Source organism: Poecilia mexicana, unplaced genomic scaffold (genome assembly GCF_051168715.1).
Source record: "Poecilia mexicana isolate PSO_F unplaced genomic scaffold, ASM5116871v1 scaffold_21, whole genome shotgun sequence".
Classification (NCBI taxonomy): domain Eukaryota; kingdom Metazoa; phylum Chordata; class Actinopteri; order Cyprinodontiformes; family Poeciliidae; genus Poecilia; species Poecilia mexicana.
Genome location: NW_028263390.1, coordinates 21,306,380 through 21,333,184, shown reverse-complemented (window position 1 = coordinate 21,333,184; position 26,805 = coordinate 21,306,380). Strand labels below are relative to the sequence as shown.

Genomic DNA, 26,805 nt, shown 5'->3' with positions numbered 1-26,805 from the left:
ACTTTCATCTCTTCCTCACACGCAGACTTATTTTCTTATTCTCTCCTTTCTTTGTGTCAATGTTTCCTGTCCTTTCTTCCTTTATTGGTTTCCTTATTGCTTTCTTTCTTTTTTCCTTTGTCTCTTTTTCTCCTTTTTTCTTTTTCTTTGTTTTTTCTCTTATTTTTCTCTAAAATATTTAATGTCCTTCCTTGTTTCCTTTTCTTCTGTAAAATGTCTTTTTTTACTTCGTTCTTTTCTTCCTTCCTTCACTCCTTGAATCATTTGCATTAAAATGTTTATGAACATTATAAAATAAACTCTCTCTCCTCTTTAGCTCAGGATTTATCTCGTATTTCATTTTCAGGATGTTTATTATGAACTAAAACTGAATAATTTCCTTGCCCTATAACATATATAATATATAATTTCACCTGATATTCCCCACCATGTCTGAAGTTTCGCCTTTATTCACTGTAAATATGAACTGTAAAGTCCTCCATGACGGTTTCTGTTCTGTGCGTGGATCAGGGTCGACACGGCGACCTGTGAGTTCGTGATTGGCTGGGAGACTCGCCTGGCCTGCGCTGTGAAGCAGCAGGAGGTCCATATCGAGAACGGAATGATAAAGGTTCCCGACACCGGAACCAGTCTGAATCTGGGAGAACTCTACAGCAGGTAAGTCAAAAGCTGAACAAAGATAAAAACATCTGTAGTGTTTCTGTTTTAGCTTCATCTGGTTCAAATTTTGTTTAAAAAAATCTCTTATTAAGCATCTTTACTATCCAATTATTAATTAGTGAATCTAATCAACAGAACTTTACACTGTTTAGATGAGCCAAGCAGAAAGATTTTCACATTAGAACATCAATATGATAGTAATTTTAATTATTTTTATAAAGTGCTTCAACACGACAGTTGCTGTGAATTGGTGCTATATAAATAAATTAAATTGAAGTATTTCCAAAAGTGGACTAAAGGAATGCTGAAATGTGTTTTATTTTCTGCAATAAAATGTTTATTTTCTTATTTAGTAAAGGAATTAAATTGTTTATTGCATCTTTTTATGAATTTCTAATATTGTTTAAAATAGAATTAGATGTAAAATCTGCAGAATGTTCCAATTGTTTTCATCTGATTAATTAAATTCTAAAACAATCGTAACTTTCAGCCCAACATTAAATGTGGAAATTATTTATTTCTGTCAGAGCGCATCAGGCGTCTGGCGACATCCGCACCAACGGCGACCGTTACATCTACCACATCCAGCTGTCCGGCATCACCAACAACTCCCTGCCGAAGTGCCTTGGCGCAAACATCTGCCAGGTGAAGCTGAACGCAGACTACAGGCGCAAGATCGGCTCCTCTGACAAGGCCAAGTATTACATCAAAGGTAATTTATGTGACTAACACCAAAACCGGGCATTGTTGTAGAAAAGCTGGTTCCTCTCAAGTTTATTTGGATCAGCAGCATAAATGCTAATCCTGTTAGCATTGTGATTAGCTTCTTTAAAGCTCAGCTTTGCAAAGTTTATCTAAAATAAAGGTGTTCAACTTTGAATCCGGCCCAAATCAATAATCTGAAGTGTCAAAACTCAGGAGTTTTTAAGTGAAGGCTGCCAAGAATTTCAAGTTCTGATAAGTAAAAAGAAAAAAAGGCTTTTAGAAGCACTTTGATTAATCTGCTTCAAACACTGGAACAGCCACTAGAAAAGGAAGAGATGAACGCCTCACTGTGGCTCGGAGTCAGGAAGTATTTAAATTATAAACGTCCGTGAAAATCCTGAGGGACGTTTGGTCTTTTAGACGAACATATGAAGCAAACAAAAACAAGTTATTAGCAAAGCTGTAGAAAGTCTTTAAATGTCGGGTCTAAGGCCTTTTCTTGGCGTCTCCAGGAGGAAACCTGGACGTTCTCGTTCCCTCGGACTCGAAGTGCCACGGCGAGGAGAACAGAACCGTCTACTCCACCATTACGTTCTACTGCAACCCGTCGGTCGGCGTCGGCATCCCGGAGTTCCTGCGAGAGACGGACGACTGCCAGTACCTGTTTGTGTGGCACACAGAAGCCGTGTGTGGGCTGATGTGAGTAAACGTCTCCCGACCTCACGCCTTTGAGGGTTTTAGAGGTTTTACTCAAACGGAGGTCGATTTCCTGCAGAACCGTCGATCGTCAGACGTCGGACGGCGACATCGATTCTTCCCGCCGCAGCCAGACGTTGGGAATAATGCTGACCCTCCTGCTGGTGGTTCTGGTCGTCTGTCTGCTGGGATATCTGCTGCACAAAAGAGAACGACGGTAAGTCCTGTTCAGTCCGCCTTAATCGACCTGCAGTTCGTTTGTCTGGGAAATCCAGTTGGTTTATTGAAAATGTAAACAGATACTCTGAGGATTTAAAAGCCAACACTGAATCTTTAACACAAAAAAAAATTGTTTTTTTAAATATTCGCTGTTCTGTAGGTGTGAATGTGTAGTTGAACTCATAAACTGGTCCGCCTACAAACCTCAGTCTCTGTTTGGTTGAAGTGAACTCTGGTGCGGTTCGAGTGCTGATGTGAACGCCAAGCGGACCAGAGACCGCAGCTCAACTCTGTCAGCTCAGCACATTTTTGATGTTTCAAAGTCTTGCTCAGTTTCTTCTTCAGAGGTTTTCATGCAGCGCCCCCTCAGGCGTGGAGGGGAACATTTTTTTTCAGTCAGTTTGGTTTGACACGGTGTGAAAGCGAACCGTACCAGATGAAAATTGAACAAACGTTACAACTTTGGTTGCAATATTTGATTACGAGGCTGTTTTAGCTGTGAAAACAGCCTAAGAAAAAAATCTGTTTTGTTTCTTCTCTCTCATCAAACATTCCCCGTCTCCTTTCAGGGAGCTTGTGATGCAGAAGGTCGCCGGCTGCTGCAAGAGAGGAAATCAAGTCTCGTATAAATATTCAAAGGTTCGTTCTGGCCGCCTTCAGAGAGCGCAGGAGTTCTCAGTTTGCTGCTGCTAAATCCGCCCTTTGACCCGCAGGTCAACACGGATGAGGAAGGCGGTGAGGAGGAGATGGAGTGGCTGATGGAGGAGCTGGAAGCTCCTCTGTCTTCTTCCTCGCACCGCGGGAGGAGTAACCATAGCAACGGCCACATCAGGACCAAGCCGGTGAACACGGACGGGCTGCGCTCGTTCTCTCTGGACGAGCAGGACGACGACAGCGAGGACGAGGTGCTGAGCGTCCCGGGCGTCAGAGTGCTGAAACCGCAGGCGGCGTCCAGGACTCAGCGCAGCGCCGTCCTGCAGGTCAGAGGTCACGCCAGTCGACTGGTCGTTTTTTAGAATTAGAATGAATAGATCTGTCTTTATAGATTGGACACATATCACCAATACCCAATCTAGATTTTCTTTTTCAATGTCGGAACCGATACAGATATTAAAACAAGAATTACATCGTTTTTTACAACAATTTCTGAGACAATTTACCGTCTCCAAAGCCTCACGGCGTGTTTTTATTTTCTGTTCCAGGAGGAGAGTGATGAAGACCTGGTGGGCCTGTTGGAGGAGTCGGACAGGGCGAGGAAGAGCAGCAAACCTCGCAGCCGGAAGCGTGAGGACGACGACAGTGACGAGGATCTCCTCAGGGTGTGATGAACCGCCTGAACTCTTCTCTCAGTGAATGTCTCCAAGACGGCAGCGGCGAAACCAACAGATTGCGTTTTTTCTCCCCTCCGCTGCGCCTCGTCTCGGCCGATTCGGACTGCCGGTGTTGATTTTAATTTATTGAGAGGTTCGTTATTTAAAACTGTTCTTCAGGCCTTTAGTACCTGCGTCTCTCAATTAAACCCTGATTGCACACGTTCCTCGGTGAGAAAACCACAACTCTTTATTTTTATTTTTCAGTTTGGGATAAGGTCGTGCCATTAATTTAGCACTTTGATGAAATCAGCACAACATTTGTTAGGTTTTTTCTTTAGGAACGTGTTGGGAAGCTGGTGAAACGTTAAGGGACGAAGACACTGTTTACAGCTGCTAGCAGAGCAGGTTTTTTTCTTTCTTTCCCCTTAAAAAGAAAGTTTGATGCCTTCCTTGATGATTTTGTCTGCTGAACAGGTGTTTTTGTAAATGGATGATCGTGTTTTTTTTTTTTTGTTTGTTTTTGTTTCTCGACCTCTTTGGCACAAAAGTTTATTTTATGATTATTTAACTGATTTTCTGTACGACGGCCTTAAGTGGGAATGGACGGTCGACTGAAGGGAAACTGGAGATTGGAAGCCATATTTCAGTCACTAAACTAGATTTTTTTCCTGCTCTTTTATGTTATAAACCCAACTCTAGTTTGCAGGTCTTGCTGATGCTTCTGCTTCAATATGTTTTAGATTTTTCAGTGTCAGAGTTCACACTTGGCCAAAAACATACAGGATTTAACTTGCATCAGTATTTGTTTGGTGTATGAGATAAAACCAATCTGCAGTGTTCTTTACACAGTCTTTGGGCAACGTGGTTTGCCAACTAATCAGTGCTCAGATGTTCTAGTTTTGAGTAATTCCAGGATTTAAAATAGTTCATATTTTCTTAAACATCCTCTTTTTTTTTTGTCCAAATTACGCCATTAAATTTAAGAAAAGTAGCAACTCCCACAAAATGATAAAATTAAAAACACAGGTCAAACAAGAGTTTTAATATTTTTTGCAAATCTAATTTTTTTCAATTTTGCTAAAAAAGAAATAAATAAATAAATGATAATGAACATCTAAATCTGATCTGAAATTAATGCAAAAACTTTTGCTTCATTTTGTTGTCACTGCAAAAACACAAAACCTGACCAAGTTTTGTCTAATTTCTAGCACAAATACATCAGTATACTTGAAATAAGACTTAACTAACTTGCATGTAACTTTATCATAAAGATGAGAGCTTGAGTCAATAATTCATTAATATTGGTGCTATTTCCACTAGCAAATTGTTTCACTTATAACATTTTTCCCGTGTCATAAATCCACTTGTAGATATAATCTACCGATGGAACTAGAACTTTTTCATCAATATTAAGGAATTATTTACCTAAAACAAGCCCTTATATCTTTTTTAGTTTTTTTTTTAGAGTTTAGACATGAATACTTGGTAAGATTTTGTGTTTTTTGCTGCGTCCAACTTGCAATCAGAAACAGGAAGTGGGTGTAGCAGTACATATAAACCACATGTTGATCTGGGTTTAGAGACAAAAACCTCATTTCAAACAGAAAGCAAACTTTATTTAGGAGCCTTGTTACTTATCAAAAGTTTACTAATGTTAGACACAACCAGGCATAGCAAAGTGCTTGATTATATGACCATTTGGCTTGCCATACTCCCAACATACTCTCCTTTGTAACCATTGGTTACCAAAAGCTCTGAATGTTTCAAAATAAATAAAACAAACATCTGTCACCATTAGCTGATGTGATGTTTGCATTGCTTTGGTGTGGAGAGCTTTAGATTGGATTTTCATTTTTTCCCAGCTCAGCTTTCCATAGTTTTATGCTCTTTCTGTCCAACTTTGAGGGATTTGGGACAATCACATGTACTGCTACGCCCCTAGAAGGAGTTTATCTTCTCCTCTAAAAATACAAAAATTATTCTTCTTGATCTTCAAAACACTTGAAAAAACCTGATAAATAGAAACAGAATTTATTGTTAGCTGCATTTATTACTATCATCTACCAAACACAATCTATTTGAGACTTTCTGTCACTTCCTGTAACAAACACTGGAACAAAGTCTAAGAGTGTGACAAAAATATATATATTTTAAGTGCAAATTATGAGAGAAATTTCTTTAGGATTGGACTAACTGGAGTGTTCAAGCTTCTGTAGGTAACCTTTATGTCAGGTTTTTTAAAGTCTAACAGTATGTTTATGGATGAGTTGAACAAAAACAAACCGCAAACACCCGTCAGCGCTCCTGTTTTTATCATTTATATCAAATATCTCATTTTAAAAATCTGATTCAGTCCTGGGAGAGAGAGACGATGTGTGGGTTTTCCTCAACATGATTTCAGATTATCAAAGGTTTCGAAGATGAACTTAAATTATTAAACTGTTGATTTGAAGTTACATCAATGTAAAATTAAAAAACAGCCCCAGTTCAATCACTTGTTGATGAATTCTGGTTTGAACTGTTGTTTTGGGAATTTTGTAACTTTTTCCTGTTTTCTGTTGCGTCCTTTTCTTATCTGCATGAGACTGTTCTGTCCTAAACGTTCTCCTGAACTTTCTCATCTGTGAAACTCTTTCAGGTTGAAATCTGAAGTTAAGAGAAAGCGGTGACATAAAAATTCCCTGGGATGATGATTCGGTACTGATGGGGTTCATTATGTTTGAGTTGGTCTGAATTATGTTTTCTGTTTGCAGCTTTTTCTCAGTTTTCTTATTTAAAAACAAAAAATTGATGTAAAGAATAATGCATTATTTGAATAAATAAGAGCTCTACACTCTGTTGTTGAAGTTTCATCTCATCTTAATGACAGTTTTTATGAAATGTTCCTTTGATTTTTCTTACATTATTGAACTTTGTATGGAGCTATATTGGGGCGATAAATTTTGTGCACCAGAAAAATCTATTTGAAACTGAAGAAGTTTTAAAACTGTAAAAAGGATGTAAAACTGTTAAAAATGTCCAAAACTATTTTTGGAATCAAGTTTTCTTTTTTAGGTTATATGGAGCTAAATTGGGGCCATGAAGTGCATTTTAGAAATTTGAAACAAAAACAAAAAAATGTTTGAAATTCAAAAAAAGATTGGAAACTGAAAATTTGTTTTGAACAAGTTTTTCAGTTTCAAATCTTCAATTTAATTGTTTTTCAGCTTCAGTGTTCTTTCAGTTACAAAATAATTTCTCAGGTTCAAATTTCTTTTCAGTGTCAAATGTTTTTTTTTCCCGCTTCAAATCTTTTTATTCAGTGTATCTTTTCCAATTTCAAAATCTGTTTTTCAGTTTCAAACTTTTCAATTTCAAAATAACATTTTAATGTAAAATCTTTGTTTTTCTCTTTCCAATCTTTTTTTCCAGTTTCAAGCTTCTGTTCAGTTTCAAATCTTTTTTTCCTGTTTTTTTTTTCTTCTTCTTTTGAAAAAACTGTATGACCCCAATTTCGTTCCATAGAAACACTTTTCAGTGTTTTATGCGAGTTTGTCTGAATTAATGCAGACCGGAGCGGGTTTATATGTGCAGTGTTTAAACTTTAACTGGTTGCATCAAGCTGCTCCATCAGATGCAATTATGTTAACGAAGCTTTGAGAAATTCATGCAGGCTTGGCGCCAAATTCTAACTGTTCGTCTGACGTCTGTAAAAATCACATCAAATGTTTTTCATGCTCTGCTGCACAGCATGCGAAGAACAGACGCATTTCAGTGGACCTTTGCTCCAGTTGGTCCCGTTAAAAACCCAACTGGGCCAAACTGGGCCCGCAGTTTGAATGGTCGGTGCGCAGAGAGAGGCCCGGCATACAGATCAGCTGCTTGGAGGCAAAACTCATGGCGACTTTTGACGACATCTTGGAGGAAGCGGGGAAGTTCGGGCGCTGCCAGAAGCGGATCTTCGCCCTGCTGTGCATGGTGTCCATGCCGTGGGCCGGCGTGTACGTGGGCATCGTGTTCCAGGGCTTCACCCCGGATCACTGGTGCCGGGACTCGACGGCGGTGCAGCGGAGGGAGGCCTGCGGATGGAGCCGGGAGGAGAGTCGCAGCCTCACGGCGCCGCTGCTCAACATCTCCGGGGTTCTGCAGCGCAGCAGCTGTTTGCGCTACGAAGTGGACTGGAATGTGACGGAAAGCAGCTGCGATCCACGGGAGACGGAGCGGGGCGCAAACCCCACGGCCGGCTGCACCGAGGGCTGGGAGTACGACTATGACGGGAGGCAGTCCTTCGTCACCGAGGTGAGGGAAGCTGAGTTTGAAAATAAAAATGATCTAGTTTTATTGCTTTTGCTGAAGGATCAAAATTTCTGCCAGAGCAAAATTTGCAGGAGAAAATTGGTTTTCACTGCAACACACAAAATGTTACCAAGTTAGTGTAGTTTCCAGTGTAAATATTTTTTACACTTGAAATAAGACAAAACTATTAAGACAGAATAAATTTCATTTTTAGAAAAAGACTGAAATTTTTGAGTTTGAAAAGTTGAACATTTGCCAAAAGAAAAAACTCAGCAATTTTAAGATGAATCCCAGACATTTTCGAATAAAAATGTCTGTTTGAAAAATAAAAAAATTGCAAGAAAACAACTCAGCAACTTTGAGATTATTTTTAAGAAAAAGATATGGAAATTTCTGAGTTTGAAAAGTTTCTTTTCCAGGAAAAAGCTCAGAAATTATGAAATTCATCTCAGAAATATTTGAGGAAAAAAAACTTTTTAAATTTCTCAGTTTGAAAAGTCAATTTTTTTTTGATTTTTCAAACTCAGAAAAGTTCCTTGTGTTTTTCCACTTAAGTTTTTTTTCCAATGTTTTTTATCTTTGAAGCTCAGAACTTTTTTTTTTTTCTTTAAAATTTTTGAAATCAATGCAATGGGGTTTTGTGGTTTCCAAAAGTTTGTAGTCTTATTTATTTTTAATTTTTTTTATTAACCTTTATTTCACCAGGAAAATCCTACTGAGGTTAAAAATATATTTTGCAGGAGAATCTTAGCCAAGACTGATATTACTAAAAGGTTGATATTCTGTTTAATGCAAGTAAAATTCAAATTATTTCATGTTCCACCCTGAATGTGTGTCCAGTTTGACCTGGTGTGTTCAGACGGGTGGCTGGTGGATCTGTACCAGGCCACGCTGAACGTTGGCTTCCTGATCGGCAGCATCGCCATCGGTTACCTGGCCGACAGGTCAGTTTGCTTTCTCTGCTCTGATTGAGTTTAAACAGCAGGACGATGTCGAAGTTTGGGATAATTTCCCAGTAAATGTTTGTGTCTCTCAGGTTTGGGAGGAAAATGAGCTTCCTCATGTCCAACGTGCTGAACGGGATCGCCGGCATCCTGGTGGCCGTGGCTCCCAACTACATTTCCTTACTGGTTTTCAGGACTCTGTACGGATTCGGAGTGAAAGGAGGATGGGTGGCGGGATACGTACTCAGTAAGAATCTTTTCATTTAACATCCAAGTCATATCGTTTATCAGTTATCGTGATACATTTCTTATCATGATAATATTTTGATTTATTGTTGTCACATTAAATTCTAATTAACGATGTTTAAAAACAATTAAAACTGTCCAGAATTTGTTTGTGATGCTATGACCTCTGTGATATACAGTAACAGGCACACAGATACAAATACATATACAAATTGTTCTTATCATCACTTTTATTATCACAGTAGTACCACAAAATATTGTGATAAAGTTTTAAGTCCAAAATACTGAGAAATTATTTAATTTAGTCTAAGAATTTTTTTAGAAAAAGGTTGGAAATTTCTGAGTATGAAAAGTCACAAAATTGGTAGGAAAAACAGGAAAAAACCATAAAGAAACTTGGAAAGTTGTACTTCAAGTTGAAAATTTGTGAGAAAAAAATGAGGGAATTTCCAAAAGCAAACAATTTTTGACTTTGGAAGCTGAGAATAAATTTACAACTTTTGGAGCTCAGAATTTTTTTTTCCTAGAAAATTTCTGAGGTTAATCTGAAAATTTCTAATTTTTTTCTAGCAAATTTTCAGCTTTTCAAACTCAGAACTTTCCATGTATTGTAGAAAATTTCTGAGATCTCAAATTTAGATTTTTTTTTTTCCCTGTAAATTTTCAACTTATGGAGCTCAAAAATATTTTTTTTCTAGAACATTTCTGGGATTAATCTCAAAATATGAGTTTTTGATGGAAATTTACTCATTTTATTCCTTTACAATATGCCATTGAACACATCGGCCAACTGTACAACAAACATCAAGAGATTTTTCAGCTCTAATAAAGTCATTATTGCTCTACATAAATAAAAATAAATTAAATCTGTAGAACAAATGTTTGTAAATCAGTCACAGAGATCGTTGGTGTGGAGTTCAGACGGACAGTAGGAGTTATTTACCAGATGTTCTTCAGCGTTGGCATCCTCATCCTCCCTTTGCTCGCCTACTTCATCACGGACTGGCGCTGGCTGCAGGTCGTCATCACCGTCCCCTACATCCTCTTCCTGTCCTACTACTGGTGAGACGCCTGAATGCCTCACTGATGAGGAAACAGTGAACGTCTTTAGCGAACAAAGAAAAATGTCAGAATTGTTTCTTTTGGTGCAGGTGGCAGAATTTCTCACTTCTACTCCCCTGCTGCCTCAGCCTTACTTGATGTGTCAAGTAATAGAAAGTCAGATTTGCCTTCAATATGCTGCACAATTTCTTGAAAATATTTATGAATTAGCTCATATTTTAGATAATCTGTATGAGGTGAAAAACTGGGATTTGTGAATCCTGAATTTTTTTGTTGTTTTTACTTCTAAGGTTCATCCCTGAATCTCCAAGATGGCTGCTGTCTCAGAACAGGAAGTCCAAAGCTGTGAAGATCACCAAAGACATGGCGAAGGAAAACAGGAAGACTCTGTCCAAGATGATCGAGGTAACACTCACCTCTCCTCCTCAGTTTGGACACAGATAACCCGGCTTGTGAAACGCCTGGATGTTTGTGTTTTACAGACGCTGTCGGATGATAACGCTGATTCCTCCACCGCCTCCTTCATGGACCTGATCAGAACTCCAAAAATGAGGAAACACACACTTATTCTCAGCTTCAACTGGTGAGCTTTTCTCTTAAAACTCAATGCAAATGCTGGTTTCACCCAAGTTTTTGAAAAACAAAAGTTTTGTTTGTTCAGTTCAAATATCTTAGTAAATTTGAAACAAGACAAAACTAACTTAACTTTTCAGGCAGATATAGAAGCTTGTTTTAAGTCAATAATTCGTTGAAACTGACTGTTATAAGAACATGTATCAGACAGATGTGAAAAAACTGAGCTCCTGTGCCATCTCCAATCAGAGCCAGGAGGCGGGTCTTAGCGCTGCCAATCATGGCTGATTCAGTTTCTCCTTGTCAGAAGAGCCTGTTGTAAATGCTACGGCTAGTTAGCATAGCCACCCATTAGGGCAGATATACAGTTTTCCTGGAAGGGTAAGTGTAGCACATTTAGCAACAAGTACATGAGGTTGATTGATGGCATTATGACCTTTTTGCTCGCTCTGATTGGTTGTTTTTGACCAGGAGTATTGCATTTCTTCAGACAGAAATATCAGCTCAGGTAAGGAGTGGAAGAGATAAATCTTTTCACAGATTATCTGTCTTATAACAAAATACATACATAAAAACAAAACTTTAACCCTTTCATTCCCAGGCTGAAGAGAATCTTTCTGGATTTAATTTTAGCCTGATTTTGACACAGTTTCAAAATCTTAGGGTACTTTAATGCTTCTATCTTTACGTTAATCCCAAAAATACGTTTCTAAGGCTCGTTCTGTGTCTGGGTGCCTCCAGGTTCACCAGTGCAGTCGTCTACCAGGGTTTGATCATGCGGCTGGGAATTCTGGGAGGAAACGTCTACATCGACTTCCTGATCTCCGGCCTGGTGGAGTTCCCTGCCGCCTTCCTCATCCTCTTCACCATCGAGCGAATCGGCCGACGCCTCCCATTCGCCACCGCCAACATCGTGGCCGGCGCCTCCTGCTTCATCACAGCCTTCATTCCTGACAGTGAGGCTCTCAGGAGAAACTAGGGAGCATTCTCACCTGCCCTGTTTGGTTCGCTTTCACTTACCGTATTTTCCGCACTATATCGCGCACCTAAAAACTTTAAATTTCCTCAAAAGCCGACAGTGCGCCTTATAATCCGGTGCGCCTTACATATGGACCAACATTGAGCCACAACAGGTCCAGCAACTACGGTAAGCAGCCGCCGACTTCATTTTCGCCCATAGAAGAAGAAACGTGCGGTGCATGCTGGGATAGCTGTCAGAACGCTGGTTTGTTAATAAAGTTTGATCTACCTACCGATCGTCTATAATCAGGTCATTTAGCACCACTTTCTCCACGAACATGCTGTGCGCGAACGGAGAAGGGTGACCATCGTCCGGCCACGCCCGGGCCCAATCGCAGGAGGCTCTCCTAACCGACCGGAGTCGGACTGTTTTGTTGATATTCCCTGTAGTGCAGCTCCATCTAGTGGATGCATAACGTAACTCCAACCTCAACTGTAGCGTCTATTCTATGCGCCTTATAATGCGGTGCGCCTTATATATGAAAAAAGTTTTAAAATAGGCCTTTCATTGATGGTGCGCCTTATAATCCGGTGCGTCTTATAGTGCGGAAAATACGGTAACTCTAAAAAGTCTGGTTCGTTTGGGGAAGTGTGAATGTGTAATCGGACTCTAAAGCAAACTCTGGTCCGCCTACAGACCTCGGTTCGGTTCGGTTGATGTGAACTCTGGTGCATATGAATGCATATGTGACTGCTCCAAAAGCAGGAAGTAAACTAAAACACAAGGCATTCTGGGTAAATACAACCAAAACAAATGTGTGTTTAGCTCTAGTGGGAGAAATGGCTTGTGGTCTTTCACCAAAGACAAAAGAGAAATCCTACATCCGTTAAACTCTGTTGCCACTCCATTTTGTTTTACATTGAGAAGTTTTCGTTTTGTTTCCTTCAGTGGTTCTTGATGCAGCGCCCCCACAGGCGAGGAGGTTAACAGGTTTTTCATAGGGTTAACTTCGTTTGACGCATAGCTAACCGTAACTAGCTGAAAATGTACATGTAAATGCTGAAAATGTAACAAATGTTGCAGTTTTGATTCCTCATCAAACTGAGTATATCGGACTATGAGCTGTGAAAACTAAAGGTATTGTTCCAGGTTTTTCAGCACTTTAACAGTTTATTTCTCCTCGACTCTCAGGAATGTTCTGGTTTAAGACCGTGGTGGCCTGCGTTGGTCGGCTGGGGATCACCATGACCTTTGAGATGGTCGTTTTCGTAAACACTGAACTCTACCCAACATTTGTCCGGTAAGACTCTTTCTTTGTTTGTGTGCTTCGCTTGAGAAGCATCTTAAATCTCAGACTTGTTGTCTTTCTAGGAACTTTGGCGTGTCGGTTTGTTCCACTCTGTGTGACGTTGGGGGCATTGTCGCTCCTTTCCTGCTCTACAGACTCGCCGTCGTCTGGCTTGAGCTCCCACTCATCATTTTTGGTATGCTCTTAGTTTTTTAAACAACCAACAGTGTAACTTAAGGAAAAAAGCAATAATGCAAAAACATAAGCTCTGAGTATTTTTGCTCTAGTTTCTAGTGGAAATATTTTAGTACACTTGAAATAAAAAAAAACTTGATTACAAGTAACTTTTCAGCAAAAAAGAGGAGCTTGTTTTATGTACTCATTTTAAGTAATAACTGAAACTTTGAGTTGTGACAAAAAAATGAAAAGTAAACATGTTTATAAAGCTGAGTTTATAATTTGCTCTGCAGGATGCTTGGCCTTCGTGGCTGGTGGTTTAGTTCTCCTGCTTCCAGAAACCAGAGGTGTGCCTCTGCCTGACACCATCGACGATATCGAGTTTCCTGAGAGGTGAGCTGCATCCTACAGAAAAACCTTAACAAAATAAGAGAATATTTTAAATGTCCAGTTTCATTCATGAATGTAGATTAAAGAATCAAACTGAAGAAAAGAAACGGAGTCTAAAAATTAAACCAATATTTTATCTACTAGCCAGCAGGGGGAGACATTATTTTTTACTGAAAAATAAAAGATTGACAGAGGAAACTAAACTTCCACAATAATCTTTTTTTTTTTACAACGGAGTATTAGGGCCAGGCTAAGAAATAGTGATAGAAATAAAAGTACATGTGGAAAGATAAAATAAAGTCGTACAAGAAAAAAGTTGTAATATTACAAAATGAGAATAAACTCACAATATAATGACTTTATTCTCATACAAGTTTATTCTAATAATATGTGTGTTTTTATTGTCTTAGCATCTCTTTAATTCCCTTTTTGTTGTCAGAGTTTTCATTATATTTCGACTAGGGCTGAAACGATTCCTCGAATGATTCGAGTACCTCGATTACTAAAATTCCTCGAGGAAAATTTACCTGCCTCGAAGCTTCGTTAATTTATGTTTTATTAGTTAGCGCACCGTGTTCCGGCCGGGACTTCATTTGCGTTGCGCGGAGCTCTCACTTCCGCCTCTGAGTTGTTGACAAAAACTAAGTCTCAGCGGCATAAAGTCCAATCTTCAAGATTGGCCCTTGGGGATTTTATTGATTGATGATAATGCCCGACTTTTTATCGTTTTTGGGGAACCAATAAGCATCCTTAAAATGACTGGGGGAATGCCTGGAGTACGGCAGCATTTCTCCTCCGGGGCTGCTGGTTGAAAGCGAACAGCGGGAAGAGCGCTGAGGTGAGCGGATAGCCTGAACAGGGCGGGCGGCTGAGTAGCTGATGCTTACCGTGTAAATGTAGCTTTACCGACGAACCGCACAATAAATTTCATATCCCGGTCTGAAGAAACGGGTGGCGGAGCGCATCGTACATGGCTGGTAGATGAGTTTCTGAGTGTGACCAGTGAAGGTGTCGTAAATATCCCGTATTGCTTCCCCCCGTGTTCGTCCCCCGGTCTAACGGTTCGTCAGTCCGCTGGTCTATTTCCTCCCCTCCACCCCATGTTCGTTCATTCGCCCTCTCCTCCCACTCCAGGCGGCATTTCCCGTATTTTCAAACCCAAAGCGTGACAGGTTAGGTGGCAAGGTGAGTTTAATTAATCTATTAAACTCACTGAAGATGAATACATAAACTAAAAGCTGGATTGTAGACATTTTTTATAAGCATATTTGTGAGCCTGCCTCTTTGTTATTAAATTCAATATAATTTCAGATTTTTCTATAACTTTTCTTCTGGTTAACTTAGAAAGTGAGCTATTATTGTTACAGGTTAGTTTTCTAAACTACAAAAAAGCAACTGTTAGGGATGCTCAAATGTGAACAATTGGACTGATATTGATATCTGATAGTAACACCGGTATTATGCCAGATTTACCAATATTTCATTTTATAATTTTTTTTATCCGATTACTCGATTAATCGTAAGAATAATCGATAGATTACTCGATTACTAAAATATTCGTTTACAACAGCCCTAATTTCGACTTTATTCTTGTAATATGACTTTGTTCTCGTACGAGTTTATTTCCGCAATATTATGACTTCTCGCAATTCTCGTTATTTATTTTATTTATTTTTTCTTAGCCTGGCCCAATCTCTGTTGTCAATCTTTAACCATATCTAGAAAAATATTTAAAAAGTTGTGTTTATTATCTGTCTTCCTGAAGCGAACTAAGCTAAAATTTAGATTTTCTATCCTATAAATTAACTAATCGGCTTCAGATTTTTTTGCTAGTTGTTGCAGTTGTCGGTGAACGAAGGTTTTTCCGTGCATGATGTTTGTGTTCAGGGTGAAGGAAAAGACGAAGCTGCAGACCCAGCAGCTGGCCAACCTGCTGCCCAACAGCAACGTGTCGTCCTGCAAAGAACCAGCAGCTGTCTGATTTATTTATTTCTCTTCCTCAACTCTGTTTTCATATGTTTGGATTTATTAAAACCTTATATTGTTGCTGTACTATTCACATATTCACAGAAGTTAGAGCTAAGATGAATCTGCTTTTATGTTTTCTGCTGTTTGGCTACAGTATTAAATTATTAAAGAGTTTTATTCTAAATAAACTGGAGTGCTGAGCGTTTTTGTTCAGAGGTACAATTTTTTTGTGATTTTAATAATCTGCTTAAAATTGACGTGATGCTTTTCAGCCAGCAGAGGGCGATAATCATGCAGCTGAAACATATCGAGGCAGAAAATCGAAGTTTTTACTTCATGATTTCATGTTCAAACTAAATTGTCTATGAACCTTCATTAGTTCACAATAACTCGCCTTCATAATTTATTGTCTATATATTGTTTCTGGTCTGTTTATGTGGAGAAAAGTTACTTATATTTCTATGAAGAAGAAAAAAACAATCAGGAAGTTTTGCTGCTGTTGCGTTCCCATTTTAAGATTAAAAATGAAATAGAAAAAAGTATAAAAAGTAATTATCAATTATTCCTGATGTAAATATGATTTATGTTTTTAGAATAAGATTTAATAGGAGAGAAATTATTTCTGCTTTAGATATAAACATCTTAAACACGGCAGTTACATCATTCTGCCTTATTTCCACATTATTGTCAGTGTTTTAACTTTAAAGCTGAATTCTGACATTTTTCTCAGCATTTCAAAATTTTTCTTGAAAGTTTTGACTTTATTCTGTATCGAAAAAAAAACATTTGTTTTTCCTGATCCTCCTTCCTTTATTTTAATTAATGTTTATTAAGCTGGTTATGAAGATGTTCTTTTTCTCTCCACTTAAAGCCGTTTGTAAATATGTAAATCATCGAATCCTAAACATTCCTGGATACTAATGATTATCTGTATTCCTTGAACCTGTGATTGTGTAATACTTCATTGAAAACAAAAAGCATGCTTGTGAATTTTAGTTACAAATTATGCCTATTAAAGTTTGGATAACTGCTCTGTCATTCACTCATTAAAAAGAATGAAGGTTTTCCCTCTTGTGCAGATTTTAGATTTTTTTTCACCAAACTTTTGGACTTTACCTCCGGACATTGACCTGCTTAGTGACGCAACATTTAAACGTTGGAAATCTCTGAGGGCAGACCTTTACAGTAAGCTGCAGTGAGCCGAACAGACCAGCATCAAACACTCAAACCTCAGCGTTTGGATGGCGACCTTTGATGACCTCCTGGAGGAGGCCGGCTCTTTCGGCCGCTGCCAGAAGCGGATCTTCGCCATGCTCTGCTTCTTGTCGTTGCCTTTCTCCGGCGTCTACGTTGGGATTGTCTTCCAGGGCTTCACGCCGGATCACTGGTGCCGGGACTCTGCGCTGGTGGAGAGGAGGGAGGCCTGCGGATGGAGCCTGGAGAAGAGTCGCATCCTGACGGCGCCGCTGGTCAACGTCTCAGGAGTCCTGCAGCACAGCAGCTGCGATCAGCATGAGGTGGACTGGAACAACACAGAACTCAACTGTGACCCAGAAGGACTGGACTTTAGCGGAGTGGCTGTTACACCATGCAAGGTCAGTTTCTTGCAATCGGATGCATTCAGCATTGCCACTTCTTAAGATTTTGTTTCTCTTTTTTATTATTATTCCATGTTCTGTATGTTTTCTGAATTTATTCTGCATACTTCAACCGATTTTAACAATTCGTATATCAAAATGTTCAGCTTCTTCTGGGGAACTGCACTATTACTTTTGGTAATTTACCGTATTTTCCGCACTATAAGGCGCACCGCATTATAAGGCGCATAAAATAGACATTACAGTAGAGGCTGGAGTTACGTTATGCACCCACTAGATGGAGCTGCACTAAACGGAATGTCAACAAAACAGTCCGACTCCGGTCGGCGAGGAGAGCCTTCCGCAACTGGGCCGGGGCGTGGCCGGACGATGGTCACCCTTCTTCATTCGGCACAGCATGTTGGTGGAGAACCTGGTGCTAAATGACCTGCAGACAACCTGATTATAGACGGTTGGTAGGTAGATAGTTCAGTCAAACTTTATTAACAAACCAGCGTTCTGACAACTATCCCAGCATGCACCGTGCGCTTCTTCTTCTACGGGCGAAAATGAAGTCTGCGGCTGCTTACCGTAGTTGCTAGACCTGTTGTGGCTCAATATTGGTCCATATATAAGGTGCACCGAATTATAAAGCGCACTGTCGGCTTTTGAGGAAATTGAAGGTTTTTAGGTGCGCCTTATAGTGCGGAAAATACGGTAATCTATTCTACTTTTTGAAATATTTAATCTTTTATGTGAATTTCAACCCTATTGAAATGCATTGAAATTCTTCAGAATTCCACAAAATTTAGCACTTTGTGCTCCTTGACAGCTTACAGCTTCTGCCTACTTTAATGTAGAAACTCCATTCCACTTTTAATCCAGTCACAAGGAGTTAAATTATCTTCAAATGATTCATCTTTTTGATATCTCTTACAGTTTTTCTAAAATCACGATTTAAGTTCTATGCAGATTTTTGTCTGTTTCCAGTTTTTCAGTGTAATCCACTGGTGGATCTTCAGCTGCCAGAATGCGTCACTATAGTAACCGACATGTTTTGACGTTTGACTGCTGTTTCACGAACAAAATGCTGCTGTCTCGTCATATGTCACTATATAGAAATAATTTATGCATCGAAACGTAGCCACAGGTGTCTGCTTCGAGGGAATATAAGTGTTATTGATGTAAGTTTTAAAATTTTCTCTCCAACACTTCCTGAGTGCAGGCATGTCACTGCTTTGTCCATTGAACTTGATGTAAAAATATTTTCAGCTCCGTTTCTGTTTTTCTTTGAGCTCCATCTCTCTTCTGCTCTCTTCAGCATCTTCTCATGCGTTCATCTGGCAGATTTTTATTCTTGTGGTTGGCAAAGAACAGCAAATTTTCTAGTTTCTTAGTAAACTGAAAATGCAGCATCTCAAACCTTCTACCTTAGTATATAGGAAGTTTTCCAGCTGATGGCATAAACAAGTTCCTGTAGAGCCCCAGTATCTACATAAAATAAGTCACACATTATATGGAATTAAAATAATTTTATTGCCTCAGTGTAGTTCTGACCTCTGCAACAGGTGAAAGTGTATTTTTAATTCTGCCCTCTAGTGGAAAAGTTGTAGAATACAAGAACCTAGAAATGTGTCACTGTTTCAGTTACACTGTTATGCCAACAATACAATGAAATAAACTGACTTATTTCTTTCTTTCTCATTAGACATTTACACCATCAGATGGGACAAATGTTTAGGTCACATTTCGATGGTGCAAAGTGTGCAAGACTAATTTCCCCCCACTCTCATGGAGAACAAGACACAAAGGACCAAGCAATTTTTAATTTTTGTCTCTCCAGCGGTGTAACCTTATTTGTGAAAGTCTTAGTTATTGAAGGTCAGAGAACTGGGTTTATAACGTAATGATCGACGGCCATCTGACAATGGAGGTAAACAACCGCTGTGATGTTCTGGCAGTCATCGCCTTTTCAGATCCTTGTTTTTGATCTCTGAATGTCGGAAAGGGATAAACAAAAAAGACAAAACCGTTCACCTCTGATTCAGGAACAAGTCTTCATCTGTGACCTCCGTTCTGCTAAAGGATTACTGAAGCAAATTCTCCAGGCTCTAAAGTTTTGAAAAACATCCAAATTCATAACCTTGTAACACTGGGTGAAAAATAACAATAAATGTACAGAAGACAATGTTGCTCTTCTCAGAAATGATCACTGTATTGGTGTTTGCTTTTCTTGTTAGCTCCTCTGTGAACCTGAAGTTACATAAAGATGTAAACAATCTTTTAAAAAACTTTTTTTTTTCCTGTTTGTGAGGCAGCAGAGCTGCTCCACATTCATGTTTTCTCCTCTTGCTCCCATCCTGCAAAAATGTAACGGGGTTGTTTACATCTGGAGCTGTGAAAGAAGCAACAAATGTCTCTTTGTGGCGTCAGACGAACTAATTACCTAGGAACAAATTTCATTTTTGTTGTAAATCTTTTATATATATATCGTATTCATGCAACAGCTGCCAACGCTTCCATCAGTGTCAGTAGTTTAGTCAGGGAGGGTGTGCAGGGTTGGAATGAAAAGTTTAATTTGCATTCTTTCAGTATGCCTCATTTCCCATTAATGTCAATTAATGTCAATCGGGCAGTTAAATTAGACAAATCATGCAGTTGTTTATGTTAGTAAATGGTTTTTAAGTGGGTGTCGGTTATTTCACACTTTTACAGTGTTGGTCTTTATGCTCAATTTTTTTAAGTTCACCAGTTGTCCACCACAGGATGAAGTACCTGCTTTAACCACCAAAATAAAATCAATTAAAGTGATTTTCCACAATCTGCTCGTTAGAAGTGTTTCCATTGCGAAATTTGGTCAAAAAATGCAATTTTGGTGTTGAGTTGTTTTCATTTCACAGAAAACATTCTTGTCCAATATGAGTTTGCTTTTAAGACATTTTTATAACTGACATCTTTAATACTATCCCAAACACCCGCCAACATGGCAACTCCAGAACTCCAAAGGTTTAGGTGTCCTTCACTTGTTTTTAATGAACCAGTTTCTTTTTTATTTTGTTTTCTGTCTTTCAGGAAGGATGGGAATATCATTATCAAGGCAGGAAGTCATTTGTCACTGAGGTGAGAAAGAAATATGTGCATTTGACGAAAAGGTAAAAAAAAATTATAACAGTTAAAAACGTACAAAAACGTACAAAAATGGTAAAATTACTCGTGAGACATTGTGTACGACTACACAGTGTGTTTCATACGTCTTAAAATATAATACTTGTAAAGAAAACACAGAGCTGATCCCAGTGTGAACCACGGTTACCCGCGGCAACAGAAAAAGGGGGAGGAGCCGTCAGTTACTGGTTGCTATGGCAACCAGTAACCGTCAGGAGCAAGAGAGCTGGGTACACCAAAAACTGTCTGGAAAAACAATGTCTTGACTAAACAAAATAAATTCAAAGCATAAAATAACACATTTTGGCAAACTTGACATCTTTAATCACTAAAATAAAATTTTTTTGTACATGTCCACCCTGTGCTGCACCACTCTGACACCTGACACCCAGTTATCTCACAGGATTGGCTTCTTGTTTTTATTTTATCATTTTCACTTTGCAATTTTTCACATTTTCTATTGAAATATTTTCAGTTCAACCTGGTGTGTTCAGATGGATGGCTGGTGGATATGTACCAGTCAACTCTCAACATGGGCTTCCTGGTTGGCAGCTTTGCTTTTGGTTACCTTGCGGACAGGTAGGGCCGTGATAAATACCTACACAGAATAACAAAAATATCCCAACAAAGTAAGAAAAAACAAACTTTTAGCCATTTGTTACAAACAGACAGTAGTTTAAAATTAGGAGTATTAGCAAAATCTATCATGTGCTGTTTTTGCTTTTTCTCTCTGTAGATTTGGACGGATGAAGAGTTTCCTCATCTCCAACGTGATAAACGTAGTAGCAGGAATCGGTTTGGCTGTAGTACCAAACTACATCGTCATCCTGGTGCTCAGGGCCATCTTCGGCTTCAGCGTCAAAGGAGGCTGGATGGCCATATATGTGCTGCGTAATGATGAGCGTTCACATTTTGTCTTCTTCTCTCTTTAAAACAGAACATGGCTTAATGTTCTGCCTTTTCTGTTGTTTTAGTAACAGAATTAGTTGGGGTAAAGTACAGACGCACAGTTGGCATTTTGTACCAGATGTTCTTCAGTATTGGGCTCCTCATCCTCCCTCTGCTCGCCTACTTCATCACTGACTGGCGCTGGTTGCAGGTTGCCTTCACGGCACCATATGTTCTTTATTTTGCTTACTACTGGTAATAAACTGCAGTTTTTGGTCCTTATGTAAATACTTGCAGCTGAATGATGGCCTTCATTTTTACTATTTTTGTAATCTGTCCCTATGGATGGTTTTCTTTTGTAGTAAATTAGGATATCGAAAGAATTTAATCCGCAGATTTCTTCAAAAATACTCTTGTATTATAATTGTGTATCTTTCTATGCATCTGATATGAAACAAGTATTTATTACACAGTTATTACCAGCCAAACACATTTTACATGACTAGGTTTGCAATGCATGTAAAATTAATGTGTCCTTTCATATTTATGCTGCAATTGCAATCCAAATAGTGCAGCATAGCATTGCTAATTAATGTAATTAATGCTACACAATGCAGACTCTCTGTCTGCACAGATGAAGATTCACTCTCCACAGCAAGCAAAATGCTTCTACTCAATAATCTGACAATTATCTGATAACTTAGAGACACATATAATCTATGTAGCACTAAACATTGATCCCAAGATGGTCAAGGATGGAACAAATAAAATCTAATAGTGACACCAGGATAAAAGTATAAGGTGAAATAATACTAAATTAACATATGCAGATTCAAAGAAATGTTCAAATGAGTAGGATAATTTCAAAAATGTTCATGTACGTGTATATTTGTATAAAAAAACAAACTTATCAAGAATTTTAAAAAGTTGAAAATAACAGCAGGAATGTTATCACTTACAGAGTTTATTGGGAGTAGTGATGGTTTTAAAGTCTTCCAGCTGCCAGGAGGAAGGATCTGTGATAACGCTCCTTTGTGCAAACAGGATTAAGCAGTCCGTTACTGAAAGGGCTTGAGTTTGTCCATTAGAGATGTGATTTTAACAAGCAACTTCAGCAACTTTGTGATGCTACAGATTAAAAACTTCATTTTATGGCATGAAGAATTTCCACTGGACTCTGCCAGTTCTTTCTTTCGATCTGAACATTTTCTATGTTCTGTTGATGGTAGAATCACAGAACAGAGACCACATTTTCACCTTTGCTCTGATGATCACCTGAAACATTAACTCATTTTCCAGAGTTTTAGCACAGAGCAGATTCACTGTGTTGATGCATGGCTAAGCTGGAACATAAGTCCAGTGAACGTATCCAACCGTTAATAAATCTCTATGCCAAGCAAATGATTCATCTATTGATTAGAAGAACGAGGTCCAGGAAAGCTTTTCTGAGAACTTATTAATCCTCTCAGTTTATGCAACCTGCATTCTGCTGCTGTCAGAATACAGGTAACTGATCATATGAAAATGATAAAGAAACAACCCTTTTGCCTGCTTGGAGATTAAAATGTTTCTGTGGTTTTATCTGCCAGGTTTATCCCAGAGTCTCCAAGGTGGCTCATCTCTCAAAACAATTCCTCAAAAGCTCTGGAAATAACCAAGGCTATTGCCGAGGAGAACAGGAAGGAACTCTCCTCTCATTTTGAGGTAAATCCTGTCATTAGTCTATTCCTTTCCTCTGAAGTGGAAGGACTTAGATTATTTTCTTTAACAAGGTTTAAGTACATTTTTATTTTGCTTTGATAAAATAATACATTAATACAATGAAGAGAACATTTTTAATAGGCTTCCTTCACTCCATCACTTCAGCATGTATTTGTACATTCATTGAGTTTGACCAGGAATATATTAAAATCACACAAAATAAAATTGTAGTAACTAGTTACATTTACTTGAGTAAAATTTCTGGATTCTCTACTCAAAGAGTAAAAAACAAACAGGTTTAACCAGAAACCTAACATATTTTAAACTACTGGTAGTACTGGATAATTTAATCCATAACTGCATTACTGTTGCTATTGTAATTTTAGTGAATTGTGTCTTATCATAGGCACTAATTGATGATGAAGTTGACTCCACCTCTGCCTCGTTGTTGGACTTGATCAGAACTCCCAATATGAGAAAACACACTTTCATCCTCATGTTTAACTGGTCAGGCTCATCTAAAGCATCAGATCATTCCAGCCCAGCACAGAGGAAAGATTTAACCTTTCATGTCTTTATTCCTTAGGTTCACCAGCGCTGTGGTTTATCAGGGCCTCATCATGCGGGTGGGGATAACAGGAGGAAACGTCTACATCGACTTCCTCATCTCCGGTCTGGTTGAGTTTCCTGCCGCGTTCCTCATCCTGTTGACGATTGAGCGGATCGGCCGTCGGCTTCCCTTTGCGTCCGCCAACATCGTAGCTGGAATCTCCTGCATCGTCACTGCTTTCATTCCTGACAGTAAGACTTAAAGGCTAAAATTTGGAAGAAGCATAAAACCAGCCACTGCATAAATACTTTGTTCTTCAGGTATGTTCTGGTTAAAGACCATAGTGGCCTGCATCGGTCGGCTGGGGATCACCATGGCCTTTGAGATGGTGGTGTTTGTTAACACTGAGCTCTACCCGACTTGTGTCAGGTGATCAATGAATAAGCATCCGTTGGGCTGACTGTTTTTGATGACTTCCTTAATGTACCATATAACTAATCCCTCTAACCTTTTTTTGTAGGAACCTCGGAGTGTCCGTTTGCTCCACTCTTTGTGATATTGGAGGAATTGTTTCTCCCTTCTTGCTCTACAGACTGGCCAGCATCTGGCTTGAACTGCCTCTCATTATCTTTGGTAGGTTTCTGATTATATGTTCCATTGTTTGGGATGACATCCAGATACCTGGGCAATCCAAAAACCTTAAAAATGCCTTTGCTACTGTTTGCAGTCTGATCGATGTTAGTAACTTTGTTTCTCACCTGGTCTTCAACTTCTTTATATTGCTTTCTGGGATCTTAAACCCTACTTCATGTTGTCACTCAGGTTCTTTCTAAGTGATTTCTTGATTTTTACAGGCCAGGCAGAGACTGGCTGCTGAAATTGGACCAAACAATGTGTTTTTTTTAGTATTTGTGATTTAACAGGATAAATATTTTTAAACAGTGCCAGTTGATTTTTTTTCTGAAGAAACTAAATCACTATTTAAAAACTGTATTTTGGTTTTTACACAGGATGTCTGATGATTTCAAATATTAAATGTGACACAAAAAAAAACAAAGATAGAATGAATTACCATAATACTGAAAGTGGCAAAGCTCCAAAGATGTCTTAATCTGGTATAAATTGATCTTAAGTTAATGAAAAAAAGCAAATACTGACCAGAGCCGTCTGGTTCAGGTTAAAGTTGATCCACTTTGGCTTCTTTGACCTTCTTGTTATCCTGAACAGGAGCTGTAGCTCTGGTAGCTGGAGGTTTGGTTCTGCTGCTGCCTGAAACCAGAGGAGTTGCTCTGCCTGATACCATCGAGGACGTTGAGTTTCCTGATCGGTAAAAAAAAAATCACTAACTGATGGGTATTTTTCCTTTCGAACCTTCATTAAAAGAACCACAGACAACGTATATGAATTTTATGACGAAGCTTTTGCAAAAGGAGAAGTCTCAGCAAACTGCTCCTCCGAGCCGTTCACTGAGCGTCTAAAGACCCTTGGTTACAGCTTGTCTTTTATTATCAAGCAAAAACAGGGAGGTTAGGTAAGGAAGACCGCAGAGACTGCACACAGACAGTTTCTAAAATAGGGAGTATTCTGGTTGAGGCACCTGTGAAAAGTAATTTAAGGTCTGGGAAACACACAATTAACTGTTTCACATGAAGACGAACAGGCAGATGGGGCCTCCAGGTCAGTTTATACACACATAAGGAAGAGAACACTTTAAAATGAAAATCACAATAATACTGAATGTTGATTAACTATTGATTAACATTAGACTGAATATGAACTAAAGTAATAACAAAATGATAATACCAAAAAATCTCTAACACTAACCCGTCATGGTAAGTCTTCAGTAAGACTTTAGCATTTTATCCTGTACCTTATAGGTTGTAGATTTATTGTTTTGACACACTAAAATTCAATTTTATTGTTATTCACTTAAAGTCTTTTGTTTTCTCAGGAAAAAGGGGAAACAAGAAGAAAATCAGGAAGTGAAGCACGTCTTGAAAACTAATGAAGTGGCTTAGTTTTATTTTAACAAATTAGCTCCAACTTAAGAAATCATTTTTTATGTGTTTTTAATACAAAGTCTTACTTCTAAAATTAAGCATTTTATTGTTTTTTCGCAATACAACATGATGGTCAGCTTTTTAGTTGGCTTGTATTGTTTTCTTGGGCCAGTCAACAAAAAAGGTTTAAGTCGACCTGAAATGCCCTGGAATCAATTTACAACTGGATTTTAAAACATAATGTTCAAAACTGAAGTTTCAACAAAAATTACATTTTTCTTCCTCTTTTTGTCTAGTTTTTTTTTTATTGTGGCACTTAAACATCGCACTACAAAACACATCATAAAATAAATTAATCATTCAATAATTGTCAAAAAACATAACAGAACATACATTATGGTAAAATGTCATCGTATTTTATGTGTGGAAAACATTTAGCGCTACAAAGTTGCAAACGCTTAATATCATTCGTGTTGTACTAATAATGTTCTACACTATGTGTGAAAAATACATTCAACAGTATTGTTTTATGTTTAACTGTTACTGTATACTGCAAAACATATTGTACTGTACTGTATGTATCATGACAAAATAAATCATATATGTGTCTTTAACAAAAAAATGTAGACTGCTATATTTTATAATACCCATTATAATATACTGTCTGATGGTAAAATGTACTATACTACATGTACCACACCATACCACTGTATAAAATACATTATAGTTCAAATGTGAAAATTAAGCCATACTGTAGTATCAGAGTATACAGTATACATACTATTCTATATCATCATAATGTGCATCATATAATGTGTGTCATGGTATAATATGCTATACTGTCTCATTATGCAACGTCATGGAAATCTTACCGCTGTTCTGTGTTACAAAATCACGGAATAATTTAAAACGCATAATACTAAACTGAGTTTGTGATAAAATAAGCTAAATATTCTATATTATGTTTCATGATAAAATATTACACTATACTTAATGTTATAATTGGCTAATTGACATTTGCATTAATAAGCATAAGCATTTGGACAGGTGTACCTAATAAAGTGGCCGGTGAGTGTATGTCAGAGTACACTGTTTGACACACTATGGTGTGTGGTAAAAAAAATAGCAGAAAATTAGTGTAAAAAAAACCTACATTGTGGTAACCATTGTGTAAAAAATAAGTCAGTTTGTTAATTTTAAATCACCTCATTTTGTGTCATGATGAAATAAATCATACTGAACTGTGTGTCACATCATAAATCAGTGTAATGTGATAAATCATACTTGACTATAAAAAATTATACATTTCAACATACTAGACTGTGAACCATGATAAAATGTCGTGTGTGTGTAAGATGCATAAATGTAAAATACGTAATGATACACTTGGTCATTATAAAACCAAACATGTAAAATTATGTCATGATAAATACATATTTTATGCTCA

General features: G+C 38.2%; 3 protein-coding genes across 3 annotated transcripts in view; all 3 read left to right on the top strand.

Moving 5' to 3' along the window:
* The window catches only part of igf2r (insulin-like growth factor 2 receptor), a 43,353-nt gene extending 36,927 nt beyond the window's left edge, over positions 1–6,426 (top strand). The window contains exons 45-51 of the mRNA XM_014986019.2: positions 511–657; positions 1,188–1,372; positions 1,878–2,064; positions 2,141–2,278; positions 2,850–2,919; positions 2,994–3,260; positions 3,483–6,426. Of these exons, the coding sequence (XP_014841505.2) occupies positions 511–657; positions 1,188–1,372; positions 1,878–2,064; positions 2,141–2,278; positions 2,850–2,919; positions 2,994–3,260; positions 3,483–3,605 (1,117 nt within the window). The 3' untranslated portion in view covers positions 3,606–6,426. The remainder of the gene's footprint in view (positions 1–510; positions 658–1,187; positions 1,373–1,877; positions 2,065–2,140; positions 2,279–2,849; positions 2,920–2,993; positions 3,261–3,482) is intronic.
* A 113-nt stretch (positions 6,427–6,539) lies between these two features.
* On the top strand, positions 6,540–15,665 carry LOC106910654 (solute carrier family 22 member 2-like). Its single transcript, XM_014977339.2, has 11 exons — positions 6,540–7,871; positions 8,709–8,812; positions 8,905–9,059; positions 9,952–10,120; positions 10,411–10,525; positions 10,603–10,703; positions 11,435–11,649; positions 12,846–12,954; positions 13,026–13,138; positions 13,413–13,512; positions 15,397–15,665. Exons 1-11 carry the CDS (start codon positions 7,470–7,472, stop codon positions 15,488–15,490), a joined length of 1,677 nt encoding a protein of 558 aa, XP_014832825.2. The 5' UTR covers positions 6,540–7,469; the 3' UTR covers positions 15,491–15,665.
* A 1,003-nt stretch (positions 15,666–16,668) lies between these two features.
* Positions 16,669–25,980, top strand: LOC106911178 (solute carrier family 22 member 2-like). The gene is made up of 12 exons (XM_014977959.2): positions 16,669–17,072; positions 20,127–20,174; positions 20,695–20,798; positions 20,956–21,110; positions 21,194–21,362; positions 22,697–22,811; positions 23,215–23,315; positions 23,395–23,609; positions 23,679–23,787; positions 23,879–23,991; positions 24,586–24,685; positions 25,310–25,980. Exons 1-12 carry the CDS (start codon positions 16,719–16,721, stop codon positions 25,374–25,376), a joined length of 1,650 nt encoding a protein of 549 aa, XP_014833445.2. The 5' UTR covers positions 16,669–16,718; the 3' UTR covers positions 25,377–25,980.
* The last annotated feature ends 825 nt before the right edge of the window (positions 25,981–26,805 follow it).

What these genes read in the sequence shown, in the direction of transcription:
- LOC106910654 (XM_014977339.2), top strand. Translation starts at nt 7,470, where the DNA reads ATGGCGACTTTTGACGACATCTTGGAGGAAGCGGGGAAGTTCGGGCGC. An exon ending in CTTATTCTCAGCTTCAACTG is followed by an intron (nt 10,704 to 11,434) that starts GTGAGCTTTTCT and finishes GGGTGCCTCCAG; the next exon opens with GTTCACCAGTGCAGTCGTCT. An exon ending in CACAGCCTTCATTCCTGACA is followed by an intron (nt 11,650 to 12,845) that starts GTGAGGCTCTCA and finishes CTCGACTCTCAG; the next exon opens with GAATGTTCTGGTTTAAGACC.
- LOC106911178 (XM_014977959.2), top strand. Translation starts at nt 16,719, where the DNA reads ATGGCGACCTTTGATGACCTCCTGGAGGAGGCCGGCTCTTTCGGCCGC. An exon ending in TTCATCCTCATGTTTAACTG is followed by an intron (nt 23,316 to 23,394) that starts GTCAGGCTCATC and finishes TTTATTCCTTAG; the next exon opens with GTTCACCAGCGCTGTGGTTT. An exon ending in CTCTACCCGACTTGTGTCAG is followed by an intron (nt 23,788 to 23,878) that starts GTGATCAATGAA and finishes CTTTTTTTGTAG; the next exon opens with GAACCTCGGAGTGTCCGTTT.